The sequence below is a fragment of the Acinonyx jubatus genome, chromosome B3 (assembly GCF_027475565.1).
Source record: "Acinonyx jubatus isolate Ajub_Pintada_27869175 chromosome B3, VMU_Ajub_asm_v1.0, whole genome shotgun sequence".
Taxonomy (NCBI): domain Eukaryota; kingdom Metazoa; phylum Chordata; class Mammalia; order Carnivora; family Felidae; genus Acinonyx; species Acinonyx jubatus.
In genome coordinates this window covers 49896018-49922268 of record NC_069386.1, presented here as the reverse complement: position 1 = coordinate 49922268, position 26251 = coordinate 49896018, and the positions used below count along the sequence as shown (strand labels likewise).

General features: G+C 36.4%; 1 protein-coding gene and 1 long non-coding RNA gene across 8 annotated transcripts in view; one reads left to right on the top strand and one right to left on the bottom strand.

The window, feature by feature from the left end:
- LOC128315939 (uncharacterized) overlaps positions 1-26251 on the top strand; it is a 149686-nt gene that overhangs the window by 33767 nt on the left and 89668 nt on the right. Inside the window, exons 2-3 of the long non-coding RNA XR_008299171.1 lie at positions 4976-5102; positions 7553-7672. This is a non-coding gene — a long non-coding RNA (uncharacterized LOC128315939). The remainder of the gene's footprint in view (positions 1-4975; positions 5103-7552; positions 7673-26251) is intronic.
- Positions 21487-26251, bottom strand: part of WDR72 (WD repeat domain 72) — a 229937-nt gene continuing 225172 nt past the window's right edge. For 6 of the 7 annotated variants that reach the window (XM_027067276.2, XM_027067277.2, XM_027067275.2 and 3 more), the window contains one exon: positions 23873-24114. In XM_027067276.2, the coding sequence (XP_026923077.1) occupies positions 24059-24114 (56 nt within the window). In that variant the 3' untranslated portion in view covers positions 23873-24058. Of the gene's footprint in view, positions 23029-23872; positions 24115-26251 lie in introns of those variants that run through there. The other variant, XM_027067278.2, reaches the window with a different exon arrangement.

The following is a 26251-nucleotide window of genomic DNA, read 5'->3' as shown; positions in this document are numbered from 1 at the left end:
ATTACCAAAGTCCACATTTACCTTATGGTTCACTCTTGATGTTGTACATTTGGAGAAATGTATAATGACATGTATCCATTACTACAGTATCATACACAGAATTTTCTTTGTCCCACCAAATCCTCTATTTCTTGCCCATCCCACTACCCCTCCTTCTCCTGGCAATCACTGATTTTTTGTATTATTTCTATAGTTTTGCTTTTACCAGAATGTCATATAGTTGGAATCATATAGTAAGTCCCCTTTTCAGATTGGCTTCATTCACTTAGTGATACGCATTTAAGGCTCCTTTATGTATTTTCATGGTTTGATAGTTCATTTCTTTCTAGCACTAAGTAATATTCCTTTGTTGGATATACCACAGTTTATCCATTCACCTACTGAAGGACTTCTTGATCATTTCCATGTTTTGGCAGACATCCTTGTGCAGCTATAGAGCTGCTATAAACATCTTGGCCCAGGTTTTTGTGTGGACCTTCAACTCCTTTGGATAATACCAACGAGGGTAACTGCTGGATAGTATGTTAAGAATTTGTTTAGTTTTGTAAGAAACTACCAAACTATCTTCCAAAGTGACTATTCCATTTTGCATTCCCAAAACCCATGAGTGAGAGTTCCTGTTATCAGTGTTCCAGATTCTGACCATTCTAATAGGTGTTTATAGTGGTTCCTTATTATTGTTTTAATTTTCATTTACCTGATCACCTATGATATGGAACATCTCTTCATGTGCTTATTTTTCATCTACATACCTTCCTTGGTGAGGTGTCTTGTTAATGTCTTTGGCCCATTTTCTAATAGCATTGTTTGTTTTCTTATTGTTGAGTTTTAAGAGATTTTGGTTTTTTTGTTCTTATATATTTTTGGATAACTGTCCTTTATCAAATATGTCTTTTACAAATATTTACTCCCAGTCTATGACTTGTCTTCTTACTCTCTTAATACTGTCTTTCATAGAGCATACACTTTTAATTTTAATGAAGTCCAGCTTTACAATTATTTATTTCACAGATCTTATCTTTATTGTTGAATCTATACAGATATCATCATACCCAAAGTCGTGCAGATTTTCTCCTATGTTATCTTCTAGGAGTTTTATAGGTTTGCATTTTATATTTAGGTCTATGACCCATTTCAAGCTAGTTTTAGTGAATGCTGTAAGGTTTATGTCTACATTCCCTTTTTTGCATGTGGATATCCAGTTGTTCCAACACCATTTGTTGAAGACACTGCATTTGCTTCATTGTATTGCCTCTGGTTTTTTGTCAAAGATCAGTTGACTATGTTTATGTGGGTCTATTTTTTGGGTCTTTTTCTTCTCTAGATTCAGTGTCTTATGTGTACTTTAAATATTTATTTTATTATATCCTGCAGTTTAATAGGTTATTTGTGCCTGTCTCCCTATGTCCTGCCCTATGCCACCACCAGCATCATACCCCATTTCACTCTACCACCAACTCTAATTTCAAATACTGGGGCCTGTATCAGCTCACAGCAGAAGCCCAATATTTGCTGCCTTTGTACATTCTTAAGAAATGTGAATTTGAGAACTAATTATAATTAAACCTGCTGAATCTGATTACCTACTCTTCTAAAAGCACAATGAGTGGGTGAAAAGTCTCTAGACTGCAATACTTCGAGGAGTGGCTTAGTCCTACTGTCTCAGATGGCTGGGATGCTTGTCCTCTTCTGGGTGTATTCTAATGGCACTTAGGAATTACCTCTACGTTTACTCTCAATTTCCATGTACTATATACGAGGGCACTGGGCCCTGGGGAGAAACCTTATAATATAGATCACTTCTCCTTTGTCCAACACTCCTTAAATTAGCCAGATTTTTCTTCTATTCTGCAACCTTTTTCACTGTGGTTACACAAGACACAATCCACTGAGCCTGCTCCCTCCTTATACATTGACTCCCTTCCAGGTTAGACTCCACTGCACTCCCTTTGGCTCCTGGCTGCTTCCCTGGGCCTCCCTGTCCTCCCAAAGCAGACCTTTGGCTACCAGTTGTCTCACAGCCTCTCTACCTACCATCTGCCCCATGGGAGATATTGCATTGTTACATCTTTCTCTTTCTCACTCTCTATATCATAAAAGAATTATTTACTTGAATAGAAGCCCCATTCCCCAAGGAGACAGACCAGAAATTTTTTTCTGTGGTTCTTCAGGTTTTCTCATTTTCCCTTTAGTAAAGCAGCAGGATCCTGAGGCTGGGTTTTAAACATGTCACTCTCCATATGAGTTTCCCTGGCCCTACTGGCCTCTGTTTTGACTCTTTCTTCTTTTTTTTTTTTCTTTTTGTTTTCTTCCTTTTTTTTCCTGTTCTTCCTTCATGGCAGAGTAGCAAATATCACTAATATTGTTGCACTTTCCAGCAGTAATACCTTATTTCTAAGCTTAATGTCTTAATGATAATGGACTTCAATTTTTGATCACCAGCAGTACCAAGATTTTTTCTGGATTTTATGTTCTGTTCTCACCCTCTAGGATTCAGATCTGTTCTGAACTTCACTTTAGAAGATGTGGTTTTCTTTTTATTTTCAATAAACCTAACAGCAATTAAATTAGTTTAGCTGACAAAACCACTTTTGACTGATAGAAACATGGATGAAAGCATAGATGATAGATAGATAGATGGATAGATAGATGGATAGATTCTTTTCTCTAAATCAGAGTTTCTTGACCTTGGGACTATTGACATTTGGGGCTGGATAATTCTTTATTGTGGAAGGCTGTCCTGTTTACGGCAGGATGTTTAACAGCATCCCTGGCCGTTTTCTATCTGCTAGACAGTAGTCTCCCTCCACCTCCCCAAGTTCTACAACTGAAAATATCTTCAGATATCACCAAAAGTCCTTAGGGGACAAAATCATCCCCCATTGGGAGTCCCTGCTTTAAATCCATTATGTTTCTAATTATTTGTACATAATAATGACAATATTTTATAGTATTTTTAAAGTTAATATACATTGTGTGAATACTGTAGGCCAAGCCAGACTTTCACATATAAATTTATCCTGTTCTTAAAATATCTCTGCAAATTAAGTATAAGGAAACAGAATTTAGAGAAAGTCAAATAGCTAATAAATGGTGAGGCTGTCTTTTAAGCAATTAGCCAATTTCAAAGCTCATGCTTTTTTCAATTATGTCATACATTTTACATCTTGCCTTGTATGACATAGCTGTATCTATCTATGGACATCTTTTCTTTGAGGATGAAGTGCTTTGTTTTCTTTCCTTTTTTTTTTTTCTTTTAGCTCATTAGTTCTAAATCTAAGCATGGTACGTGGCTCATAGCAGATATCAAGGAATATTAGTTGAGCTGAATATCTTTTAATTTGGTCCGAGAATGAAATATTTCCATACTTTGCACATAATAGGTTCTTAATAAATATTTGCTTAATGAATATGCTACATAGTTTAGGAAAAGTAGGTGGCTTACCTTCTATTGGTTTTCTACATCCTTCTGAACTTTTACAGTGAGGGGTAGGGAAGAGATGGGGATAATTTCAAGATAGGATATGTACTTCTTTTCATCTGTGACTTTAATATAACCTTTCTATTTTTTTAAAGTTTATTCTTTATTTTGGGAGAGAAAGAGAGTGTGTGCATGTGTGCGGGGGAAGGGGCAGAGAGAGAAGGGGGTGGTGAGAGAATCCTAAGCAGGCTCTGTGCTAACATGGGGCTCATCTCACAAACCAAAAGATCATGACCTGAGCCGAGATCAAGAGTCAGCTTAACTGACTGAGCAACCCCTGTGCTCCAATATAACCTTTCTAAATCTTTTCCTTTCTACTCATTAGTTCTTTCAAATCTGGTCTTGGTCAACAATCCTAATCAGAGTAATGTTGTGTTGTCTTTCCATGGCACCATTTTCTGAGGAAGAAGAGCTGTGTTGCAAGCAGTATTCAATTTATCCTAAGTCTTCAGTGAGGAGAGTAGGGGATATTATGTTTTTATTTTAAGTAGACAGAGTTATTTGGAGGCATCAAGTAACTGACACAGCCAAAGATTATTAAATCAAATTCCTGACTCCTAATCTGTAGTATTACCATTACTAAAGTTAACTTTTTAAGAAATAATAGAAACTTTGCTCTCTTTAACCCCCATGATTTAATCAGCAAACTTGGAATGTTTCCTATGGATATACATTGTGGAAATGAAGAAGAAGACTTTTATTGTGTGCCTACACTATCCTGACTACTCTGACAGTCACTTTAAATTTGTAAGCTCATTTTGGAGTAGGTATTAGCATCTGCATTTTTAAAAATGAGGCTGAGAGAAATTAAGAAACTTTCCCCAAATCTACAGCTGGAAGTAACAGAAACTGGCATCAAACTGGCTCAGGCTTCAAACTATTTCTAATATTCTACTATTTCTACAATTGTTCTGTTTTAATTAATTTCCACAAACTCTGCTATAAATAAGGAGCAGTCAAATCTGCACTTAGAAAAGGTTTCCTTAGGTCCCCAAGGTTTTCAAGAGTCAGCCTTCCCACTTTTTCCCACAGAAAAAGTAGAAATGGAGGAGTTTATCTCTGGGTCCACATGTTGTGCAAATGAAGCAAGAGTGTAAGGCATGTTGGTCTGGAGGGGCTAGAAGTGTAAAACATATGTACTCTTGCCATCTCCCCAAGCCAAGACTGGGACCATTATGTGTATGGAAAGGTTGCTGCTTTGTACTCCAGAGATTGTTGTATTTCTCTAGTAGATGAAGTGATTCCAGGATACTCCACATGGCACTTTGGGATTCTTAAGATGAAAGGTGCTATATACATGTCAGGTATTACTATACAGCACTTATAAAAAGTGTTTCCACTTATTGGTGTGGACTCATTGTTGAAAAGCTTAGAGATGATAGTTATTGCTGGTAATAGCAGTCAGAATAGCAGTGTAAATGGCCTTTTTTGCTATAATTTGCTCCATATCTTACTGGGTTTTTTTTTTTGTTGTTTTTTTTCTCCATAATCCAGGGTGGCCTAGAACAAAAGAGGAAGATATTTGCTGACAAGGCTTAAAAATAGAAGGATGACTGTTTTTTGTATTGTGATCAAGGTCAACAGCAAGGAAGAAATTTACATGAGTGCATCATAAATGAAGGTAGACCACAAGAAGTAGTTTTTAAAATTACTATATGTGACATTATTGCTTTTAAAACTCATAGTCTAAATGTTATTACCTTCTGACAGTGCATCCACTATAATTGGGAATTGTACACATTTTATTGGTAGAAAAGACAATATAATTTAATGTCTTTATATTTAGAAACTAATTTTAAAATATCCTTAGGCAGTCATCTAGGCTCTGCATCATTTGCTTGGCCAGTTTTACTACCAACATGTGTCCATTGGCTTCCTAACTATTCTTTAACCATCTATAAGAAGCTACTACAGAGATATGCCCATCACCTTACCCTGGTGTCCCTGAACTCTTCACAGTCAGCTATTGTTCAGTCAAACAAATAGTGCTGTCTTGGGAAGCAAAACATCCCAATTTTTTTTTTTATTTAATCCCCATTTGGCCTCAAATATCTACTTATATATCCACTTTAGTGCCAGGAAAACTTCAAAATGGCAGAGAAATGAGACTTTCCTTTGTCTTTTCTCTGAGACTTGACAAAACTACTCTTCATATTTATTATGCACTGGCTACAACTTTTGGATCACAAACCATTGTCATATACATTTGCTTATATAATTCTCAAGATTTCTTTTTAAATGTCTTTTATTTTTTCTTTCATTTTTTGAGGGAAGAGGGGAAGAGGGAGAGGGAGAGAGAGAATCTTAAGCAAGCCCCATGCCCAGCTCAAAGCCCAATGCACAGGCTCAGTCTCATGCCCATGAGATCATGACCTGGGCTGAAATCAGGAGTTGGGCTCAACTGACTGAGTCACCCAGGCACCCCTCAAAATTTCTTGAATTAGGCATTATTCTTACTTTTCAGAGAAGGAAACTGAATTTGGAAAGGTTAAATGAAATGCCCCAGAGTATACAGCCACTAAATCTAGTCAGAATTAGATTTCAAATTCAGGTCTCTTGATTTCAAATTCTAAGAGTTTTCCTTTAGATGAGGGGTTGAGACACTTTCTATAAGGGGTTAGATAGTAAATATTTTCAGCTTTTCAGGTTATAGGATTTCTGTTGCAACTGTTTAGTTTTGCCTGTGTAGAGAGAAAGCAGTCACGGGAAAAAAAAGGTAAATAAGTGGCTGTGTTCCAATAAAACTTTATTTACAAACCAGGCAGCAGTTGGGCTGTAGTTTGCCAACCTCTGCTTTATAGTATGCTTCTCCTATAATTGTACTCCATTTGTGATTTATTTATGGAATCTCTTCTGATTAAGTTTTCACAAAGTTTATTTATAATAATTAGAAAAGAAAATAATAGTGCTGTCTCCTACCCTAAGCAGCTATGCTGATAAAATTTACTAGTTTAATAGTCGATTAGTAGAGTAGAAATAGCACTGCACTTAGAGTAAAACACTTGGATTAGAAAATGGGCTCAGGGCATCTGGGTGGCTAAGTCAGTTGAGCAACCTACTCTTGATTTCAGCTCAGGTCATGATCTCAGAGGTGTGGGATCCAGCCCCGTGTCAGGTTCTGTGCTGAGCATAGAGCCTCTGCTTCTCTCCCCTGCTCAAGCTCTCTCTCTCTCTCTCTCTCTCTCTCTCTCTCTCTCAAAAAAAAAAAAAAAAAAAAAAAAGTAAATGGGCTCCATATAACCTCAAACAGGAATCACTAACTTCTTTAAGACCCAAGCTATTAGGGACATGATTTTAACAGTCATTTCAATTAGCTAAACCTGTTGTGGTCATTGTTTCACAATGTATATAAATCAAACCATCGTGCTGTTTGTCTTAAATTTATAGTGATGTATATCAATTATTTCTAAATAAAACTTGAAAAACTAAGTAAATTAATTACATTTAAAAATTAAAAAAAATCAAGGTTGAAAAAAAAAAAAACAGTCCTTTCACTGGGTAGCCATAAGGATCAAACGTGGTACATGTGGCAATGACTAAACCAGTACCTGCTGCATACTAAGCCCTCAATAAAGACTTGTCAGATCTCTGGTTTAACATAACTAGAGCTTTCTTTCTTATAATTCTGGGATTTGGGTTAAGAAATAGCAGCATGTCATTTCATGTGTGTTTGTTGAGCCATTAGTTTATTACATCAAAATGGAGTTTGGAGCTAAAAAAAGACAGCTTTCTATAGAATTCTGGGGTTGTGAATATAACTATATTTTCACTACAATTGGTTTTTCAGCTATTCAGTTTAATCAGAGTTGTGGTAGCCATTGGTCTCCCCTCCCCAAATCCATTCTACTTTCAAATAAATCATCTAGAATTCTGTTAATCTTATTTATCTTGTTGGCGATTGGTTTTGGAATATGCATGTTTCCAGTCCCAGTCATTGAAACAAGAGAATTATTCTGTTTAGAAGCTTCTCAAAAATTTTACTCCCTCCTACAAAGGAGACATGAAAAGAGACAGTGCCTTTCACCCTTAACACATCTTTCTCACTGGAGATTTTGTCTGGAATTAATACAGCTAGCTTGAAACCATGAGGGGCCAGCTGAGGGCAAAGCTGCCACATAGAAGATGGCAGAGCAGAAGGATGGAAAGAACTGGAACTTTTGATGACCCTGTGGAGCCTCTGAAGCAACCAAGGTAGGAATCTTGTTATGTTAGGTAACAAGATTATCTAAGATATTGTTTAAGCTCATTTGATTGGAGTATTTGATTGCTTGAAGCTATGATATAGCTTCCTATCATATATTGTTCTTTTAAAATTTTTATTTAATGGCTAATGATGAAAATAAGAAATTTTGGGTTGCTGTCTTCTTTCTGCCAGTCTGATTAACTGAATGATTTCCACATAATCATTTTACTTCTATGAGTTTTAGTTTTTTTATTTGTGTAATGGAGTCAAATCAAAGGATTAAACTTCAAATAAATTTACCTGTTCTAATAATCTCTAAATCCATGATAATGCACAAAATGCCTCCTTAATTCTTTTCATACGTGTTTTGGTCTAGATCTGCTCTGTCCTGTATGTTAGCCATTAGCCACATATAGCTGGTCCATATTGAGATGTCCCATACATGTAAAATATGAATAGAGTTTTGAAGATTTGGTATGAAAAAAAGGACTATAAAATATCTCATACATTATTTTTATATAACTTACATGTTGCAATGATATTTTGGATTCATAGGGTTAAATAAAATTTATTATTAAAATTAATTTTACTTCTTTTTTTAGTGCTAAAATCTACTTTTTTTTTTTTAACTGAAATCTGAAGGAAAGGGCAACAGACTGATAAGTCAGGCAGGGCTCTTATATTGCAGTCTTGAGAAGAATTCCTTCTCTTTCAGGAAATAGGTCTTCAACTGAAGAGTTGGTGCTCCCCCACATTATAGAGGGTAATAGGATTTACTCAAGGTCTACTGATTTAAATATCAATCACACCTAAACAATACCTTCACAGCAACACTGGTGTTTGACCAAATAACTGGTCACCATTACCTAACCAAGGTGACATGTAAAATCAACCATCACAATTACCATATTATTTTCCTCTGCTCTAAAATTCGTTTGCCTTCTGTAATTGAAAACATAGTATGTTTTTATACTCATCAATAATTTGAGTTGTATTACTCTCTAGTTTCTTATACATTTTGCTCCCCCCCCCCCCTTATTGCCAGCAGCATTTATTATGTTAGGAGAAAGATGACAAGACACACAAGCAAAGAAAATACCTTTGAGCTTCAGTAAGATTTGCATCTAGGGTATAATGTTTATTTCACAAACAACTAATCTGAGAAAATAGACAAGTTGGGCTATCTCACTGCAGAGGGGTAAAGAGTGCATGGGGAGGGCAAAGAGAAGACAAATAACTTAGATGTAGGTGGATTCCTAAAAAGCAATCCTGTGTCTCATCCACAGTCTGTTTCCTAGTTGGGGGTTGGGTGCACAATAGAAACTTGAGATAAAATTCAGAATTCAAGAACTCTGGATAACTCCATCTGGATTTTGAGGTAGAGCTCATGAGGATTGCAAGCTCGACAGAAGTTTCCTGCATGCAGTACAACGTAGACACGATTGAGTAGAAATGCCTGAGACAGTCACGTTCCATGTCAGTGAAGTGCAGGAGATTCAGGTCATTTTTGTCCATCTCCCTCAGTTTGGAGGGACCTGAAAGTGAGCCAGACAAGAGATGCCTCTTGCTAGAAAAGAGGGTGGAAACAGCTGAGATACGTATGGACAGATGACAAAAGACCAGATAGGAATGAGGCAGAACATTTTTCCCCTGTGGACATTGTTGTATCCGGATATAATATTATCTGTCATCTAGTATAGACAGATGATTACTGAATAGTTCACGGATTCCAACAACCCTCAACTACTAGACCTACCTTACCTAAGTTGAAGGTGACCATATATCTCCATTTTTCTAGGATATCCTTGATTTATATTAGTTGCCTCATGCAAAACTCTTAAATAGTGGTTCTTCTCACTAAAGAAATTAAAACTAAAAAACTAAAAATTATGTGGTCACCCAACTAAGCTCTCAAAACTTAGGTGTGATATATGGGAAAAAGTAGAAAGCCTGAACCAGTTGAGATTATGTTTCTTCTACCTGGAAAAATGAGGAGGAAAATGTAAAATAGAAATTAAATTCATTTATGGGGAAAATAAAATTGAGTTTTTGGCAGGCCTGAGAGTATGTGCTGAAATTCACCTTTTCTAATGTAAAAGGCACCTAAAGGAGCTTACATCTTCAAGTCCATTACACTATGCACAAACCATTACTTCAATATGATAGGATATATAATACATTTTATGTATTTAGTTTCTGGCTCAAGTTCTCAGAATGCCTTTATCCTAGCAGCAAATGGAATCCTCACTAATTTATTATAATAAGATGGTAGAAAGCAAGGGATGCTTTATAAAGGGCTTCACCAGCCCAGCTAAGGGGATTTGGACTGTATTTAAAGGAATAAAAGAATGAGATTTGTATTTTAGAGTATTGGCTTGGGCAACAATGCAGATGATGGACTGGAGGAGGACTAGCCAGAAGGTTCCTGTGGCAATTTTAATGGTAAATAAGTCTGAACTAACAGTGAGGATGCCAGAAAACAGATAGGGAAGCCATTTAAAAAATCATAGAAAAAAAATATTTGGACATCAATTTTACACTGGGAATGAGAAACAAAGAGAACATTTGTAGAGGTGGAAAATGAGTTCATTGTTGGACACATTGTCTTAAGTTTCTTCAGGAGGAGATGGTGGTTTTTCAGGTGAATTTTTGGGTTTGGAGTTGACATGAAGTTGTGTATGAGGAACATGTGATTTGGAGGTACCAGCTTATAAGAGGGTAAGTAGTAAACACTGAAAAAAAGAGAGAAAGAGGGAGAGAAAAGAGGAAAAAAATATAGTGGTTACTTTCTCTTAGTCTTTTAGTATATGTAAAAATAACCTAAGTAAATTTTATGTCAAAATCAGGCTAGAAGGTATTTTTCTGAAATAAAAATAAAGCTCAATAACATACTTTATGAGCTTTTTGTTGGGAATTTAATAGGAAGAATTTTACCTTTGACCAGTGTTTCTCTACTGGGGGTATGTTGTCCCATAGGGGACATCTAACAATGTCTAGAAATGGGTTGTTATAACTACAGGGGGTCATGGGAAGGGACTGTTACTGGCATCTGGTGGTAGAGGCCAGGGATGCTACTAAATATCCTACAATTCACAAGACAGCCCTCACCAAACAAAGAATTAGCCAGCTCAAAATGTCAATAGTGCTGAGGTTGAGAAACCTCTGCCTTAGACAATTGAGCTAAGAATTTTGTTGAAAGAGCTGAAATCACCCTTAAATTGGTTTTCTGATCAAGAAACACCACAGAAAGACTTTGATGTAATGCATGAAAGTACCTTGATATCCTGGCTGAAAAGTCCATTCCAGTTAGCTTTTGTAACTCAAAAGGCCACTTACCTGCTCAAAAGCTCTTGTGTGCACAAGAGCACACTGGGTGCACGTCACATTGAGGGCTCCAAGGAAGTACAGAATTTTTACCTGTGGATCCCTCCAACATAGGTTAGCAGTTGATGCAAAGTTAAGTTCTATATGGGAGTGGATGGGAAAGCACATGCCACTAAAGACACCTAAAAAATAGAAGGTTGAAAATGGCCGCTAATTTTGGCTATTGCATTGTCACATATGAGGATAAAAGGTGGTGGAAGTGGTCAGCAATATAAGGTAGTGGTTAAGAGCATGGGTTGCTGAAACCAGCTCTCTGAGCTTGCAAGACTCTTGGTCCTATATTTCACTAGTTGTATGAGCTCAAGCAAATTACTTATCCTCTCATTTGCTGCTCTCTTTTTCATCTGTAAAATAGGGATAAGATTAATACTTGCCTCAAAGAGTTGTGTTTGAGAGTAAATCAAATATCATTCTCAGAGCTTAGTCAAGTGATTGAGGCCTCATGGGCTCTCAGTAAATGCCATCTACATGGCTTGAGGAGCCTAGCAAAGAGGGTCTTATCAATGGAGCAAAAGACGACCTAGCACTAGCCTACTGCTTTGAAGCCCTTTCTCTAAGGGCTCTTAGGTAACTGACGCAAAGGTACTTGTAGTATTAATGCTGTGATTATGACAATACTTCTTGTTTCTTTTTAATCAAATTAACAATGTGCTGGTCAATATATTTTTTTTAATTTTTTTTAACGTTTATTTATTTTTGAGACAGAGAGAGACAGAGCATGAACGGGGGAGGGTCAGAGAGAGGGAGACACAGAATCTGAAATAGGCTCCAGGCTCTGAGCTGTCAGCACAGAGCCCGACGCGGGGCTCGAACTCACGGACCGCGAGATCATGATCTGAGCCGAAGTTGGCCGCTTAACCGACTGAGCCACCCAGGCGCCCTGGTGAATATTTTTTAAAAGTGGTAACATTCTTGCTCTTGATTCAACTAGTTTTTACCATAATGAATGGAAGTAGATAAAATAGATTCATGCTTTTCAAATTGTAGTTCTCATAAGCCTAATGAAAAACTTGGGAACCACAGATAAGACAGGCAGTTATAAAAGACTCTAAATGATTCCAGGGTCTGAATGCAGTACCTGTGTGCCTACAAACTACAGTGTCATATTTAAACACTTTTGTTACTGCTTATGAGCTGTGTGATCTTTGGGAAATTACTTAGCCCTTCTGTGTTTTTCCCCACCTATAAAATGAGCATTGAAACTATCCCATGAAATGGCTGTGAAGATTGAGTGAGAAACAATATGTAAACTATTAGGCATAGCACACACAGAAAATGTTCAGTAAATGTTAGCTGTTAATATTTTATGTAATTAGCAAACACAAAAGTAAACGTGTACAAAATTCAAATGACTCTTTAAAGATAAACTTTGAGATGCCAGAGAAATTTCACATTTGTAGTGTGGTATTTTAAGGCTACTTTGTACACTAATTAGCTTTTCTTCTAAGAAGCCTGTAGTAAATTTTTGACAAGCATAGATGCAGAAGGTGACCTTCTAGTCCACTGGATAACTATGTAGCATAGAATATTTTGACCAATGTTCTTAGATGCTATCCAAAAAAAAAAAACAAAAAAAAAAAAACAAAAAACAAAAAAAACCAACAAACCTTATGAATAGCTACCTACTCAATATTATTTTCAGCTGTTTAAAGTTTCACTATCTCACACTCATTAATCACACATTACGCTCATTAATCACATTACAAAGGAGGATCATTAACAACTATGGCCAGATGTGCAGGAAAATCCCCTGCCTGGAAGCCATGCCTGCTGGGTCGCTCTGCAGACTGAGTCACAGCCAACTGTCAGAGAACTTGGAATGGGGGACATGGCTAGGGTTTACAAGAACTGTACAATCTGGGTAATTTCTTGAGCTATGATCCTAAACAACCAGAGAGATGCAAAGATAGAACCGCATATAGGGCAAGCAGAGGTAAGACACTCCAAGATTCCAGATAACTCTTCTTGTTAATAAATTCAATATACAATCATTTGAATCTGTGAAGTGAGAATTTACCCACTCTTTCAGATTAATTGAATTCTCAATTTTAGTGATTCCTTGGCCATTCTCCTCTCTCTCTGACTCTCTCCCTCTTTCTTTCATTAGAATAATAATTACTTTGTAATAATCATTATTGGTATTATTCACAATTGGACCATGTAATATACTATGATTACATTTCATCTCTTCTTTTGCTTAGTTTTCTGTCATACACAATCCCTGTCACTAACTGATTACAAAGCTCATCAATAGAACCCTAAAATTGCTCTCCATTTAGTAAGGCTTACTGGCGTTGTTATGGAGCCCTCCTTACTAGCGTCCGCACTTTCTGCTACAACTGGTGGGTTGCTTTCTAGGCCTGTATACAGCAGTTCACATGCCATTTATCTTCACCATCCTTTGGGGGTTTCTTCTTTCCTATGTTCCATGTGCTGCTCATTCTTGGTTTACTCCATTTTGTAGGTGAATTATATCCTCCAGTAATTGTATGAGAAACGGTGCATAGGATAGATGGAGTGGCTAAATACCAAATTCCAGGATGGAAATGGTTTTTGTGGGGATATTAAGTCACTACCCCATTTTCTTCTAGCATCTGGAATTGCATTTGAGAAGTCTAATGCCATTCTGATTGCCTATCATTCACATTGGGCTAAAGTTCTCTTCCTTTTTCTAAAGTTTTTGAAATCATCCCTTTGCCTCCACTGTTCTGAACTTTCACTAGAATATGCTTTCAGGTGAATCATTTTCATTAATTTTTGAGGAGCACACTATGGATTCTTTCAATCTGGAATTTGTTTCATCATTTCTGGAAAATTAGCATGATTTTATTTTCCATGATTTTCTTCCCTCTAATTTCTCTGTTTACCTTTTCTGGATATCTCATTAATATTTTTAATATTGGACCTCTAATTGAATTAATCTGTACATTTTTTAACTGTTTTTCCTAGTTTCTTCCTGGGAGGTCTCCCCAATTATATCTTTTTTTTTTTAATGTTTATTTATTTCTGAGAGAGAAAGACAGAGCGTGAGTGGGGGAGGGGCAGAGAGAGAGGAGGACACAGAATCTGAAGCAGGCTCCAGGCTCTGAGCTGTCAGCACAGAACCCGACGCGGGGCTTGAACCCACTAACCGTGAGATCATGACCCCCGCCGAAGTCAGATGCTCAACCGACTGAGCCACCCAGGCGCCCCTCCCCAATTATATCTTGCAAACATTTTTTAGAGAAAAAAAAAAGTGCTAGCTTTTGAATGTGCATATGTATGTTTTATTTACTGCGGCATTCACAATGGCTAGAACAGTGCCTGGCACATAGTAGAAATTGGGGGAAAAAGGTGTGTTGAATTGAATAAATGAATGGTACCACATATTTTTAAATTCTTGAATGTTCTGTTTTTATAGTCTCCTTTTTGTTTCTTTTTTTAAATTTTTTTAAGCATTTATTTATTTTTGAGAGACAGAGAGAGAGAGAGCAGGAACAGGGGAGGGGCAGAGAGAGAGGGAGACACAGAATCCAAAACAGGCTCCAGGCTCTCAGCTGCCGGCACAGAGCCCGACGCGGGGCTCGAACTCACGAACTGTGAGATTATGACCTGAGCCGAAGTCACATGCTTAACCAACTGAGCCACCCAGGCGCCCCTCCTTTTCGTTTCTTGAAGGTAATTTCCTCACTTATCTCTCTGATTACATTAATTATAGATGTTTTGGGATTTTTTTTTACATTACCCTCTATCACCTGTTTCTTCTCTTTCTGCATGTTTGTTTTGGTTTCTCTCTTAAAAGCTTTATTCATATATTTGGTGATCTTTGGCTTTCCAGCTAGTGAAGCACAAAAATACTTTGTGTTTGGGAATAGGTCAGAGTGCTAGTCTTCCCTATGAGGTTTTCTGGTTATGATGTTTCACTGGAAGAGCCTGAGTAGTCAGCATCTGTAGGTCTTTTGTTCTCAGGCTGTATTTTTTTTTTTAATTTTTAGAATTGTGGTAGAATATACATAATATAAATTTTACCATTTTAACTATTTTTAAGTGTATACTTGAGTAGTGTTAAGTATATTCACATTGTTGTGCTGCCAATCTCTAGAACTCTTTCCTCTTGCAAAACTAAAACTCTATACCCATTAAACAACAACTCCTCAGTCCTCCCTTCCCTCCTTCTCTTCCCCCTCCCAGTAACCTCTCTTTTTCTTTCTGTCTGTATAATTTTACCCTAGTTTCCTCAGTAAGTGGAATTACACAGTATTTGTCTCTTCCCCCTCCCAGTAACCTCTCTTTTTCTTTCTGTCTGTATAATTTTACCCTAGTTTCCTCAGTAAGTGGAATTACACAGTATTTGTCATTTTATTGGACATTTTACCAGATTATTTCACTTAGGATAATGTCTTTAAGGTTAATCCATGTTGTAGCATGCAGAAGATTTTCTTTCCTTTTTGAAGTTGAACAATATTCTATTGTATGTATATACATCTTATTTATCATTCATTCGTTGATGGACAGTTGAGTTGCTTCCACCCTTTTTGGCTATTGTGAATAATGCTGCTGTGAACATGGGTGTACAAATATAATTTTGAGATCCTGCTTTTAGATATTCTTTTGGACATATATCCACTAGTAGAATTGCTGGATTATATTGGAATTCTATTATACATTTTTTGAGGCACTGCTATACTGTTTACCACAGCAGCTGCACCATTTGACATTCCCACCAATGTAGCACAAGAGTTCCAATTTCTCAGCATCCTCATCAATACTTGTCATTTTGCGTTTTTGTTTTGTTTTTTGATAGTAGCCATTCTAATGGGTGTGAGGTGGTAACTCATTGTGGGTTTGATTTACACTTCCCTAATGATTAGTGATGTTGAGCATCTTTTCAAGTGCTTATTGGCCTCAGGCTTGTTATTTTATCATAAAAGAGTCATCTGTCTCTTGTCTAGTGTTAAGAAGAATGGTTATCAGCATCTTTGGAGCAAAACAGAAGGGAGCTAGGGTGAGGGTGTGGTCATCAGTGTACAGATTTTTACCCATCCTTTTTTTTTCAGGATGATGTCCTTGCTCTCAGCTAGTCTTACTGTCCTGAACCATAATCCTTCCTATTCAGCCTGACCAGGGAGGGAACCCCCAGGTATTAACTGGGGTAGGAAGTCAGAGTGAGAATCAAGGTGATTAACTTTCTTTGAAACAGTTTTCCTGTACCCCCACAAAAGTCACAGCTGACTCCGATTTTTGAGCCATTAGGACCCCTGCAACACCAAGCAGCTCATTTCTTGGCATCATCTTCTGTGGCATTTATTTGCTTTCTGGCTTTTAAAAATTTGCTGTTGTTATTCCTTTCCCCATTTTCTATTTTTTTTGTTGGGTTCTTGTATTTTATCCCATTATTCCAGTGAAGCTTTAGGAGAGGATGGAGATAAATGTGTCTTTAATTTGCCATTTTAATTGAAAATCCTCCTGGTCATTTTATTATTATTCCTGACCAACACCCTTTTTTTCCACTTAGAGAAGAGGGTGGAAGGGAACAGAAGTAATGAAATGTTGTAAGATGTTTCACCAAACGTTATTCAAGTAAAAATAAGGATGAGTATCCTTCTCTAGGTACATTCTTATGTTTGATGCTTCTGATGCCACTTCTGGTCAGCCCCACTTTAACCCTTCCTTGACTCAGGTTTTCTGACCTATTCATCAATTTTCAGATTTTTGCCTCATGGGAGAAATTTCTAATATATACCAACCTTAGCAGGAAGGTAGAATTTAATATATGCTGTTTGGTTGTACCCATGATCTTTCAGGGGTTCATTGACTTTCTAAGTTGTGGTATACTTCTTTACAAGTACTTACATGTTTAGGTTTGGTCCATTCATCACATTCATGTAAAGCTATAGAAACATGTTTGCTACTGTCATCTGATAATATGAAGACTGATAGAAGAGAAAAGCTACCTGTCATTTTATACAACCTTAGATGGACCATGGCCTATCCTACTCTGACACAAAACATTCTCAGAGGATTATCTTTCAGGACCCAGAAGAAAAACTATGAGCTATTTACTATTTATTATTATCCACTGAGCTTGGGAAAGCCTTGACCTTTAAATAAATTGTCAACAACTGAAATTAGCCTTTGATCCTGGGAGTACTAGTTAACATGAAACATTTTAAAAGAAGAAATTTTCATTAAACCAACCTGTTTAGCTTGTTTATGCCAAAATGCTCTCCCAATCTGAGTAAAAAGCTTGTTCAAGCATTATAGTGCCATGATGGTTGATGATAATTAATATTATTATAAAAATAAGTATTTTTGGCATGTATACTGATTTCAATTATTTGTAATACTACATTCAATAATAACAATACGGGCATACGGTGCCTGAGAAATTGAAATTATTAGTCTTAATGCAGAGTTAAGAGAACTGAGCTTCTGAGTATTATATAAATTACTTTTCTAATGTCACTCAGCTAGTAAGAAAGTGAAGGGGCTGAGACACAATGCCAGTACTTCACATTCCACATTCAATGCCTGGTATAATGAAAAATACTTGCTTTGAATTACATAGATATTTGCAGAAAGTGATCAAGGTTATGAAGGACAAGAGAAGTTAGAAGTGATATTAATGAGATTGAAAAGTATTAGATACAGAACCCTTTCCTCACCTTCCTCAAACCCTTCAATGACCTCCTTATAGCCTGGGAATTTAATTATTATGAGCTTTATCTGAGCCTGGAGTTGTATATATGGATGGTACTTTGGACATGTTGACCAACCCTACATAAAAAGAACACTCTAAAGATTCCTTCACAAAAGCTACCAATATTTGCTATAACAGGTACTAATTTTTGCAAAATGCTAGAAATTGAAGAAATTCTTCCTGATAATCGGTTTCCAATACTAAAGAAGAACAGACTTATTAACATAGACATGGGCATCCTTGTTTCATTTCTGCCTAGGTACAGGAGCCACTGCCTTTCTCAAGGCAATGATCCATATCCATGCAATGACTCAACACCCTCACTGTTAGCCTGTAAATCCTGTTTGTCTTCTGGCCCCACATTCAGGTGCCATGGGCCTCTCTGCTTGGACATAGCCTTCATTTGATTTGCACACACCTAACTTGAGTGCAATCTCCTCTATTTAGAATAATCAGAGGAAATAGCTTCATATGGAAGATGAAAGGAAAATCCACAATTACTAAATTCCCTGGCTTCATAGATGTTTACAAAGAATGAAAGGAGAGGCTTTTGCTATTTCCCAGAAAAGCCTAGGTGGTCATGGAATAAACCAGTTTTCTTCCTTTTTCTTGAGAGAAAAGCTTTAGCTTGAGAGAAGGTAAAGAATTAAGATCCTAGTAAATAAAGAAACAAAAGCCTAATACTACCAACATGTATGAGAGCAGAATATGACTTCTGTATTAAGGGAAATGATGAATGTTTTCACATTATGGGAACCGCTTTAGCACAACCTTAAAATAGTGTTTTAGAGATATGTGAGGACATAGAGAAATTTGTCTCTACACTTTAAACCTTTTCTCTTCCACAAGGGTTTTTAGTAAGAATGTGGTTTAGACTAGAGCTTGGAGAATGTGAAAGAAAATTTCTAGCCTTGAGTGTTGCTGCCACCTACATGGCAGGAAGCCTACAAACAAAACCTCACACCTTTGCAGACAGGAATCAACTGAAATATACTTTCTATGGAATCACACTTCAGAAATCCCCAAATTTGTTTCTTGACTATCTGAAAGACAACTGAAATGATAATATTTTATATATTTGCCTCACTTCCTGTCTGAAATTCTTCCATAAATTGGACCAGATGGTTTTGCTTAGATTGGCGAAAATACACTGATCATTTGAAATAGAGGCTGATCCAGGGAAATCTTCCTTATCATTAAAACGGTCCTAAGTGCAACCTGGTCCCTGTGGCTATGATTGTTTTAGGGACAGGATGAAGGCTCTTAATCTCACTGTTATAGGTTTGTTCTTTCTTTCCTTCCCTCCCCTCCCTGGAACCCTCTAAAATACAAAAAGAAAAATTTAAATACTATTTCTCTTTTGATTATGATTGTAAATTGAAATAGAGATAACATAGAGGGAAGAAGTCTTTTCATATAGATAAGAGAGTTTATTTCTGATAGGAAATGTAGTTGCCATTGCACAATTAACAGAAAATCTCTTTAAAAGTCTAGAGGAAACTTGTGATGTGTCAAGAACACGTCATAGACCGTCCTTTTATCTTAGATGGCATCATTCTAGGACATGATGCTCCGTTACTGAGGCTGTGTGAAAACACCTCCTCCCCTGAAAATACACATGCAAGATCGAAAAGCCAATTGATGACTTTACAGATAATTGCAATTAAAATAATTGCTAAGTGAATAAATGATAGGTTTGCAAGCATGTACCAACCAATTATTCCTATTGCATAATGCTATGGATACTGGTGTTTTGCTGGCATTTGGCACTTTGCAGATTTAGGCAGGGCTATACTAAACAGGTACAAATTATCTTTGGTGTTAAAAACCTTGGATCCTTGAATGAAAAATTACTGCTACCTTTCCAATTAGTAGTGTGTTGACGACAGAAAGGATCCTTAAAATTGATGATAGGAAAACATGCTCTGTGCAATGAAAAAAGGCATTTGGAGAAACATTGTCAAAAGGAAGAACCATAGATGCCCAATATTTCCCCCTGTACACCACTAGAAGTAAGCCATTTCAAACATTCTCAATGGTTTATGGCTTTAGTTTTCACAGGGTTTGTATCATTATAATCTTTCTCACAATGATGTGATTGTTCCAGTCTATTTACCTGTGGTATACTTTTTGGGATAAAGGTGTATCTATCCAGATTTAATAAACAGGGCCTAAGACTAGGGGGGTGGCAAAAGAACTCAGTACTCGGGATGAATGTATTTTAATACAAAATTTTAAAAAGTCAGATTAATGCCCCAAATCCATGATACCAAAATTTAAAAGAAAATGGGATCTGAGAGAGTTGGTTGAAGGGTGGCAGGAGTGAGGGAATTGTGGCAAGGCAGTCTGTGCCCTGCCAATGAGATGAGATGAGGTGACACACGATGTCTTCCAGGGTTTCAGGCTGGATGGACCCCACCCCCACCCCCACCGTGGCATGCGCACACTGAGAGACCTGTTCATTTCTTGTTTGCATGTTTCTCATACATGCCATCTGTAAGGTCCTTGATGAAATCACAGCACAAAGTGTCTTCGGGACAAGGCCACATAACTTCATCAGAAAGCAAGCCATTCCAGAAAGCTTTAACTTGGCAACTTTTTTAGTTGTGCTGTTTTGAAATTATTTTACGATGCTAACTACGTACATGTTTACAAAGCAAGGACTTTCATATTTAATTACATACAACTTTGGGTCCTTGACATGTACAACAAGACTTCATGGAGAATCACAGCATATATAGTACTGCTTTTAAATAACTGTATAATCAAATGTATGCAATATAAAATTTTAAAAATTATATGAATAACTCCATTCTGTGAAAATAAGACTTCAGAATCAATTGGCATTAATGTACTCTGAGCCTTCATTTTAAACACATGGCATAACACAATTCTTGTTGTTTTTTTTTAAACATTTATTTATTATTGATAGAGACAGAGCATGAGAATGGGAGGGGTAGAGAGAGGGGAAGACACAGAATCTGAAGCAGGCTCCGGGCTCTGAGCTGTCAGCACAGAGCCCGATGTGGGGCTGGAACCCACAAACCACGAGATCATGACCTGAGCCCAAGTCGGATGCTTAACCGACTGAGCCACCCAGGTGCCCCGTCAATTCTTAAAATTTCAATTCTTGCATGTCCTCTAAAGATTGAAGAGAAACACTATCTTTTCTAAAATGTTCACTTGAATAATTATAAAAGTTTTTTTTTTTTTAAATACAGAACATCAGAGGAAAATGTGCAAGGAGGGAAATAAAAATCACCTCAAGTACTACTATCTAGGGATAGAATGTTAATTAATATTCAGCAAAATGTTTTCCTATCATCTTTCTAATAGTGACACATTCAAAGCAGCCTTAACTAGTTTCTAATACAGCAACAGAATGTTTCAGGTCTGAGGCCACCTCTCTAATTGTGTGTTTAGAATATTATAAATTTTACCTTATATTTCAAGTGTTTTACAGTGTTCAGATTGCTTTCCAGAGACCATCTTGTGGACTGCCTTTGCCCAAGCCCTGAGAGGATGTTCTCCACATCCAGGGGGAAGCAAGGCTCTCTGACAAGTACAGCAAAGACAAGCTACCTGAACATATGGTGGTGAGGCCTGGGCCCTTAAACTTTTCCCCAGCAATAGAGTAGCCTGCATGTAATTCCACAATGAGTAACAGAATCCCCACTTGGAAATTTGAAAATCTGATACTCCTTGGAGGGAAATAGATAATCCTAAATATCACCAAGATTAACGACAAAAAAGAAACACAAGATGATTTTTTAATTAATTATTTATGACAACAACAAGGAAGACACTGGATACAAAGAAATTAGCTGCTTGCTAATACAATTACTTCCCTTGCTAGGCCAACAAAGGATAAGCACCTATTCAAGAAGCAAAGAATTTTGAGTTTTTAGCTGTGGTACCAAGGGATTAGGGTCACCATGTGGCTGATCCAGTTAACTGGGTGGCAACTTGCTATTTCAAGTTCTCCTTATGAGAAACATTGCTGAAACATGCTGAACATAAGTCAATATAAGGAAATCATTTTTTTTTAATTTTTTTTTAACGTTTATTTATTTTTGAGACAGAGAGAGACAGAGCATGAACGGGGGAGGGTCAGAGAGAGGGAGACACAGAATCCGAAGCAGGCTCCAGGCTCTGAGCCGTCAGCACAGAGCCCGATGCGGGGCTCGAACTCACGGACCGTGAGATCATGACCTGAGCCGAAGTCGGACACTCAACTGACTGAGCCACCCAGGCGCCCCAGGAAATCATTTTTAAACAGACGGGTGGACTTGCCCACATTTGCACCTGGATATTGGAGAATGCTATTTAAATGTCTTTCTCTAAAACTTCATTTTTAGGAATTAAAAGCTTTAATAGTTAATGGTGTTGGCCTCCAGAATTCATATCGATAAAAGAAGATTATAATTAGTCATTTAATACAAATTATTAAATTTTAGCAACTGCAAAATGTGATTCCAAAAAATCTTAAAAATCTCATTTAGTAATGTCAGCGTTATGCCAATTCTAATTTCCTATATCTGGTGACATCATAAAATATTTATCAAGGATTCAATATTGGTTTCCTTAGTCCCGGAAAATGCTAAATATGGCAACTGCTTAAATTTATTTTTATTCTTCATTGAAAAGGGAATAATAGAACATAGCTATAAAAACAAAGCTTATTTTTAATAAATATAACAGAACTTAAGCATTCAAATAAGTTTTAACTATTAAAATTGCCCTCTTGAGAGAATATATACATATTTGAAAGTGCCATCATAAAAATATTTTTGGTAGACCTTCTTGTAATGACCTACAGAGCCAGGGCACAGCATGTAAGAAAATGGTTTCCATTGCCTAGCTTGCTACCTTCCTTTATTTTGAAACTTATTCCAAGTAGCTGTGGACTATTTCTAATGTGTGTGTGGGGGGGGGGGAGTGTGTATATATGTTGATTTTCAAAAGATGACAATTTTCCATGATTATTCATATTGATAATATGTTACTCTTTGTGAAGTAGAACTCAAAAACAATTTCAAGCAATGATGTCATATTACTAGGAGACAAAAAAATGAACACAGGTTTATGTCTGCTTTAAAGGAGTCACACTCATTGGATGTCTATGTTTTGGTATATTCAACCAGGTCAGTCATTACTTATAAGTTCCTTAAAGGTAGAGACCATTATATATAGCTATTCCAATATATAGTTCTCTTCTCTAATCTCCCATTGCATCCCAGCATAGGACCAGATGCTGCTGCCCTCAAAAATGTTTGTTGAATTGAAGTGACTGGAACTTCCCTATTAGATAGATAAATAGATAGACAGGTAGGTAGATAGGTAGGTAGGTAGGTAGATAATATCTTTAACATTTTTAACATTTTATTTCCATTTTTATGGATTAGGCAATATTTGTATTTATATGCACACTACTTTTCAATGATTTTCTATCCAGGAATTATACAATATAAGGCACAGCAAATAAATCAGATCACTAAGGGCTTTAGTAGATGAGAACTTTGTTCCTATTTATATTGCTTTCATATTTTATTTTAAAAATTCCTGCTAGTCAAGCTTCTTTCTGGGAAAAGAACTACAAGAGTTTATACTTAATAAGGATCAATTGTGATGTGCCGTAAGTAGATATATAGTTTACATGTGTATGGCCAACAAAATCAACCTTTGGCTGAAGACATTAGCTTCTATATCAATAGAAGTCCAAATGAACCTGACCACATAAGATTGGTCCCTGTTATACTGTCTATCACTTATTTGGGCTAATTGATGACTAAATGGAACTCAGCATTTGTTGACAACATTTCATGCTTTGATGAGATTTACTGCAGGGTGACTGAGCCATATTAAAGCATATACTAAAACAAAATGTCCTAACCTAGCAAATGAAATAAATTTAGTAAAGTTTTAGATTAAATACATTGAAGCATCATTAAATTTAGAAGCATTGTATCTTATTTAAAAGCAATGTGGTTTTAATGTTGCCTGTATCATTTAGGAACTGAAAAGATAGAAGAAAATCTAAAACAGTGTTAAAATTTGTGTCTGCAGACTGGCATTGCTTGTTGTAAATTTTAAAGGAAAATAAGAAGCAAGAATATAGAATGATTTCCACAATGTTTTTCAAAAATTAGATCAATTTGGATATTTTTAATCAGTAATTACATTTTCAATACACTCTTTCTAAGGCATTAGCAAATCTACTTACAATCTAATAATGACCAATAACAGCATAGTTTTTAATACAACAATAAACAAATGGCATGTTTGGGTTTCATAGTTTGTCCAAATCCAATTCCTATAGATAAGATTCCATTTAGCACAGTTTACAGGAGCACACCTTTGCTATCCATGAATGATGCCTTGGCTTACCTAGAAAGGAAGCAGATTATCAGGTTATATAGTAAATAAAGAAAGAAGTAAGAAAGAAGAAAGGAGGAAGAAGGTGAGAGGGGAATGGAAAAACAGGGAAGGATGAAAAGAAGGAAGGAATGAGAAAGGAAGTGAAGGAAGGAAAGAATTACCTATAATTTCTATATTTCTTTTCTATGCTATAATACAATATGTTACTATAATAAAAACATTTTTATAAACTAGGCTTCAGGCAAATGGATTGTACACATTATTATGACAGGTTGCAAGTTGTTTTTTTCTTTTAATTGCCAAGAAAGATGACAGTTTTCAACAAGATGAGTTGGATTTGAAATTAATGAATTTGCATAAATTTCAAGTAGGTCAGTTTCTCTCAAGGAAACCCACAACTGTAGTTTTAGGATCAAATGTTATAAATGGTAGTTTATAAACTGGTTTGAATTCAAGAATCAAAAGAGCATTTATTTTTCAAACTACTTAGATGCTTGTCATTGTAGCCTAAAAACTATCACTTGTTTTAAATTATTTTGACTATCAAACATACTGGAGCATTGTGCCTTAGTTAACTATTTCTAAATACATTTATATTAATGACATGACCATGCAAACATAATAACTCCTACACCTACTGGCAAAGACTCAAAAAACTGGTTATTTGGCTTAGTTAAATATATATTATACATTTATATATATAGCTACATGTATAATTGTGTGTGTGTGTGTGTGTGTGTGTGTTTATGTCTAGAATTTTACATCTTTTAAAAATTATTAGCTTAATGCTTAAATTTTTCCATTTGGGTAACTTTTTAAAAATGTTCATATTGTTAAACTCAACTAGAAGAAAGGGCTTATGTGTTTTTACTACTGAAATTGTTCTTACTTCTAGAACATTTTTTTTTTTTACCACTAACCCTAAGAAGTGTGTTCTCGATAGCTATGATTGATGGGCTGCTCACACATTCCACATTTTTTCTGCTTCATGCATCATCATCAGCCATCTCCAACACTCCAGTCCTGAATCTGTCCTACTTTCTGTTACCTGATTTTTGCTGTTGATTCATGAGCTAGAATAGTAAAAGAAAAAAAAAACCCTCCATCTTGGCTTTTCACAATGTAGTATCCGCTGGAAACTGTGAGAAACCTAGTTTTGTTCATCAGATTCATGCAAATGCAATATTGATTGACAATGATGTATATAGATCTATACACATAACGTGCTATATAAAAACCACTAAAATGTTCTATTAATGGCAGAATGCATACTGATTATAAACTACTTCAGAATGACGTGAAAATGCTGATCTGAATGCCTTTTTTTGTACTTTCAAGCTCTCTCTTGTCACTGCTATTTTTCAGTTGAAGCTATGTTTAAGTGCCCTGTCCCTAGTGCACTAGGAAGTAAAATCCTTAATTTTCCAAGCCAATAAGGTGATAAAAGCTCAAGGTCTCTCATTAACACTTGGATAAAAATTGTGAATGTCACACTAAATTTTTTATCATCATGAGTGCAAAGATAAGGGACAAGGAACACTTTTTATTATATTCTGGAGAATAGGAATTGAGCTTTAATCATTGTGTATGAAGCAGTCAACAAGAAGTTAACCAGCAAAAGACTGCACTGAACTATTTTTGTTATAGCATCTTTCAGATTCAGAAGTGATGGGGCTTTAAAGAGCCAAAGAAAGAAAGCCATTATAATGGCCCTGAAATCTGAAAACAAAGGGAGCTGTAAGTTCACAACGTTATCTCGGTGCTTCTATTACTAGACATCAAGTTATTCCCACAGGTTTTGGGAATGTATAAATGCCAGTGAAGAAGCAAGTAGACTTCACAGAGTCTAAGCCAGAAACTTCAATCTGGGATTCACCTGTGAGTCAAAACTCTTTGCTAATGAATTATTCCAAAGGAAAGACACTGCTGAGGGAGACCTTAACCTAACAGACAAGACCTCCAGGTTCACTGACAGGGTCAGAGCAGTAAGAATGCTCTGGTCTAAAGTTGCTTTGCCAACCTTAATGGACTGCAGGCACTCACCTGGGTATACAGCATGAACCAATAAAGAGATCACAACGGCATGATGAATAGGTAGAGTGCTCCAGAGACCAGGTGAACAACCACTTCACCAGTCCTCTAAATT